Source organism: Electrona antarctica, assembly GCF_951216825.1.
Source record: "Electrona antarctica genome assembly, chromosome: 6".
NCBI lineage: Eukaryota > Metazoa > Chordata > Actinopteri > Myctophiformes > Myctophidae > Electrona > Electrona antarctica.
In genome coordinates this window covers 49,106,401-49,111,332 of record NC_136811.1, presented here as the reverse complement: position 1 = coordinate 49,111,332, position 4,932 = coordinate 49,106,401, and the positions used below count along the sequence as shown (strand labels likewise).

Genomic DNA, 4,932 nt, shown 5'->3' with positions numbered 1-4,932 from the left:
TGGAGGTGGGGCTGAGCGTGAAGGGCTGGTGGGAGGAGTGCCGGGAGCAGACAGAGCGCCCCGTGCCTGCCCCGGGGAGGGGGGGCGGCGCTGGTCCGCGGGACGAGAGGAGCTGGCTGGACGTCCATGCCGACCAGGAGTATGTCCTGCAGGTGTCCCTGAGACGAGTCACCATGGGACAGCAGAGGGTCAGCGAGACTTCACATGTTACTCGCACACACACACACACACACACAAATGCACAGACGCACGTGTGTGTCTACTGTGTTTGTTCCTAATGTTTTTAGCTCGAGGACCAAAAGAGACATTTTCTCCCCGGGACTAATACTAGTGAAAATATACGAAAATATACGGTCGTGATGCATAGGGGCTTGTAGATCTGCTATTTTCACTACTTCTTAATTATTTATTTTTTTAAATTATGGATTTTCCTTCTTTATTTTAATATTTGAAAAATGATTAGATTAGATTTTTTTTGTGGGGGGGGGGTATTTTGGGAAAAAATCACAACCAATAAAATTGGATCCGAGATCCAAAATTGGGCCACGACCCACTGTTTGGGAAACACTGGTCTACTGTACTGTTCTTAGTCGACCAATAGTCATGGGAAATATCTCCACTAATTGATTACTTGATTTAATTAACAAAGTGGTAAAATGTATGTTTGCACCATACAGTCATGCAGAGAGCAGCAGCCTTTTCAGGTTATGGAGTTTTGTGTTGGTTTTCTAAAGGCTACTGGCTGTTGAAAGGTAGAGACTAGCCCAATTCAAGGGTCACATCTGGAGTTTAACAGGAGATTGAAGAAAGCATTTTAAAAAAGAATGAATCTTTCGGGAGATAGCCCTAATACTGTATACACAGTATACATGCACAAACACACACACATTGTATTCATCATTTATACACAAATGCATGTGATTTTCTTGGGGGGTATTTTCTTTTTTGTTTGTAACTTCCTTTTCATTCACAAACCCTCTCACCTAGTATCTCACGACTCTTCAGACGCATTTATTGAGCGGTTTCGGATGTTATCTCAGTATTTAATGTCCGTCATCAAGACTCATCGCGCCGTTATCAACACCATTCAATGCATCCAGGATGGACATTTCCACATACTGACGTTGTCGCCAGCCATTGTTGGTCGTGTGGTCCGACTATTACTAACCGTAACGGCTAAATCTAACCCTAACTCTAACCCTAACCTCAGTCGTAACCGGCCAAGTAATTCTCTTAACTTCATATCAGTCTTAACCGGCCATGTAAGTCAGTTTTCGCTTTGCTGGCAGTAATTTCACTTCACTATTTCCTATGTGGAAAATGTCCTTACTGGCTGCATTGAATGGTCTTCATAAGAACATACTGGTGATTATAGGTTGATAACATTGGAAGCAGGTGATTTATTTGACATGATTTGAATGTTTCTGTCCTCTCCAGAGGAAGCAGGACAGTAAGGCCCAGGCCCCCAGGTTCACTAAGGTGAAAGACGAGGGGTGGTTCCTGGTCCTGGGAGAAGTGGAGCGCAGGGAGCTGCTGGCTGTCAAACGGGTGGGATACCTCCGCAACCGGAGCACTTACTCCGTGGCCTTCTACACCCCAGAGAAGACTGGAAAGTAAGGCATAAGTCAAATAGAATAGACGTTGCTTTCCTCCACAAGTCTCTGAAGAAGCTTGGGAGTCTTTTAATAACGTTGAAGAGCGTTTCGGCACGTAGTGTAGGCCTTTCTCGGCGTTACTCCTATGCGTAACGCAGAGGAGGCCTGCGAGCTGCGAAGCGCGTACATTTCATTCCTGATGCTGCTGCACATCATCATCGTTATTAACCCATTTTGACCTGAGATCAGATTCTAAAAATGTCTTCTATATCCTGACAGTTTTCTGAAAAAGCTATGTTTCTATGTCAGTCGTTCTTCGATTTTTTCAATAGCTAAAGCATAACATAATGCTAACACCAAAAGGGGTTCCCGCCCAGAATGGGTTAAGGGACGACATGTCAATGAATCCTCAGCTCTCAGTTACGACTGTGTGGAACATATAGTTACATGAAGTTTAATTAGTAGGGTATTTGTAACTAATGTGGCTTGCACATTAGCTTGTTACTCCACAGGCACATACTCACTACATTTGGAGTATGGCCTGGTCTTTCCTGCGATGGGAGCCATAAATCAATACTTGTGTTCGCTTCATATGAAGACAATTTATCTTATTGCGAAATTTAACCTGACAATAAATGCCAGGATTGTGAATAGGCATCATATTCCTGTATAACATAAACAAGTAATGACGTATACTGTAGGACCAATAACAAGGGTAGGGTAGGTGTCATATTTTGGTTAAAACAAAACATTTTGTGTGTAAGAAAGTAATCTTTGCTATCAGGTTTGAAAGCAATGTTTTTTTGTTTTTGTTTGTTTTTTTGGCTTTAGCTTTTATTGATAGATCACAGTAGACTGACAGGAAATGGGGAGAGAAAGAAGGGGAGTGACACGCAGCGAAGGTCGTGGGGTTCAGGAGTCGAACCCACGACACACGGTGCCCAGACCGCTACCCTAGCCGTCCGGACCCAAAGTAGTGGTTCTCATTAACACGGCAGCTGGGCCGCCTGCATGTTCAGAGCATGTTCATTTAACCGACTGCCAAAGTTAAAACATCGTCTATAGCTGCCCTTGCCAGCCATTCCAGGCGTTTTCACTAACCTTTGATAAGTCACAGAACATCATTCTTCTCAGCGATCCACCCCCCGATGGCTTTGAAAGACGCATTAGAGTCTTGTAGAGTCGGGGAGAAAGAAAATGTGCCGCTGCGATAATCCGTTCCATAGTTATGGGCAGTTGAATGTGGCTTGTTGTTTTCGCCCCCAAAACCACCAGAATCTCCATTGATCCTATAGGATCATTCACAGGCTGCGGTAGTGCGCCCTCTTATCACAAACTATACCGAAAACACGTCATCGGTGTGACCCTTGGAGTGAGGTGACGAGAACTGTGGTCATTGGCAGGCAATGTTTGGTCAATGGGGAGCCCACTTGCAATATCCTCACGGCACCACTAGTGGCCCATGGTCCACATGTTGAGAACCACTGCTTCAGTGTTGTCCTGACGCCTTTCGGGTGTTATTTTTGATTGATTTGATTGAATATTAATAATCAGATATGTAAACAGCACGAGGTACAGTCAGACATTAAGGATAGTACGGGGAAAAAAAGGCCTGGGGACTTGTTTCCATTGTGGTCCTGTGTATTCAATTCATCAACATAGCATAAAAAACAACAACGCATGTCATCAACAAATACAAAACACTGTGGAAAACACAAAGGAAAACTGTGGCAGTGAATAACACCTCCTGTCTGTGGGTCTGCAGGTGCATCTACACTCTGTACCTGATGAGCGACAGCTACCTGGGCCTGGACCAGCAGTACGACATCCACCTCAACGTCACCCCCGCCAGCATCAGCGCCCAGGTCAACAGTGAGGTGTCGGACGACGCCAAGAGCCACAGCAGCACGCCCCTCAAATGACACGACCAGGCCCGGCCACCCGACCACACTGCGTTGTCTGCTTCAAGCGGGCATATATAGCACTGGGATGAGTTGGGGGACTGGTGGTGGTGGTGGTGGTCTACGGTTGCGATGACGAGAGAGAGAGATCTAGAGACCGTTTGAGTGTGTTCAACACCAAAGGGGATTTGGGCGTTTCGAGAGTTGTAACCGATGCCTTGGCTCTTCTGCTGCACCAGAGACAGATTCTACTAAATGCCTTCAGTTAGTCATCTAACTTCTTCATGTCAACAACCCCCAAATGTGATCTATTTGCCTGCGGACCCCCTATCTGACCCCCTATCTGACCCCCTATCTGATTTTTGTTTTTGTTTTTTTGCCAGAGACCCCTCAGAAGAGAAGATTTGTGTTCATAAATTCAAACTTATTCAACGTTTTTCAAACACTTCAATCACGATCCTTTAAAGAAAATAGCACTTATTGTGGAATACCCGATGCTAAAATCTAAACATTACGCAAATGTTTTCCCGTTTTCAATGGGTTAATGCTCTTAGAGAGTGACCACTGATGCTGTGGAAAACCCTGCGAAGAAAAGTAGACGGATAGACGGACAGAGATGGGACAGCCGTGACCAATGTATGGCTATATAAGCAAGTTGCATCACCGTTTTGATAATTCAATAAATATCCATTTTGCTGCGGCATCGCCTCTCGCTCGCAGATCACTCAAGTAACTTTGGACGGCTATGAAAGGCTATGAAATCCCCCTGGGCGAGAGCCCGGTTTGACAAAAAATGACGATAAATGGGTTTGATTTACTTATCAAACTTATCATATCGATTTAAAGAGCGGAGCCAGATAAGATGTTTTATTGAGACGTTGAAGACGATGATGAAGAAGGAGAAGAAGAGGAATGTTTGCGTGTCTAGAAGGGGGGAGGGGGGAGAGGAATAAAACATGGCTACACTTTGTCAAACGGAAAAGATGGAGTTTATTTAGGCTGCCGGGGTGGAATTCTGTGCAGGTGTGTGAAACATGGTTCCTGCTGTGGGGCTGTACACTCAGGAGTGCCAAACTGTCACATCTGTTTTGTGAAATATATCTTCTCCTTCCCCCACCTCACCCCTCAAAGACTCCCTAGAAACGGATCAAACTGCCATATAGAAGACCAGAGTGACGGAGGTATAGCACGAGACGTAGCAGCACAAAGGAAACTGCCGTTTAGGAAATGGTACATTTTATGATTCGGTGGGATTCGCCCGTTTATGTTGTTGTTTTGGAAACAACGGTTCTTCAGTTCTCGGGGCGACTGTCGAGCTCTACTCTCTCTGGTAACTCCTCTCTAGGCTACGTCTGCAGTAGCTGTAGCAGTGGCTTCCAAGTCCAACTCAACTTTGGTTCTTTTGTGACAATAAAAAATATCATGGGGAGGATTTA

General features: G+C 45.1%; 1 protein-coding gene across 1 annotated transcript in view; it reads left to right on the top strand.

Moving 5' to 3' along the window:
• Positions 1–4,932, top strand: part of LOC306925120 (activating signal cointegrator 1 complex subunit 3-like) — a 250,456-nt gene extending 245,524 nt beyond the window's left edge. Inside the window, exons 38-40 of the mRNA XM_079503798.1 lie at positions 1–188; positions 1,438–1,613; positions 3,361–4,932. The exon at positions 1–188 is cut by the window's left edge and continues 31 nt beyond it. Coding sequence (XP_079359924.1) covers positions 1–188; positions 1,438–1,613; positions 3,361–3,517 — 521 coding nt within the window. The 3' untranslated portion in view covers positions 3,518–4,932. The remainder of the gene's footprint in view (positions 189–1,437; positions 1,614–3,360) is intronic.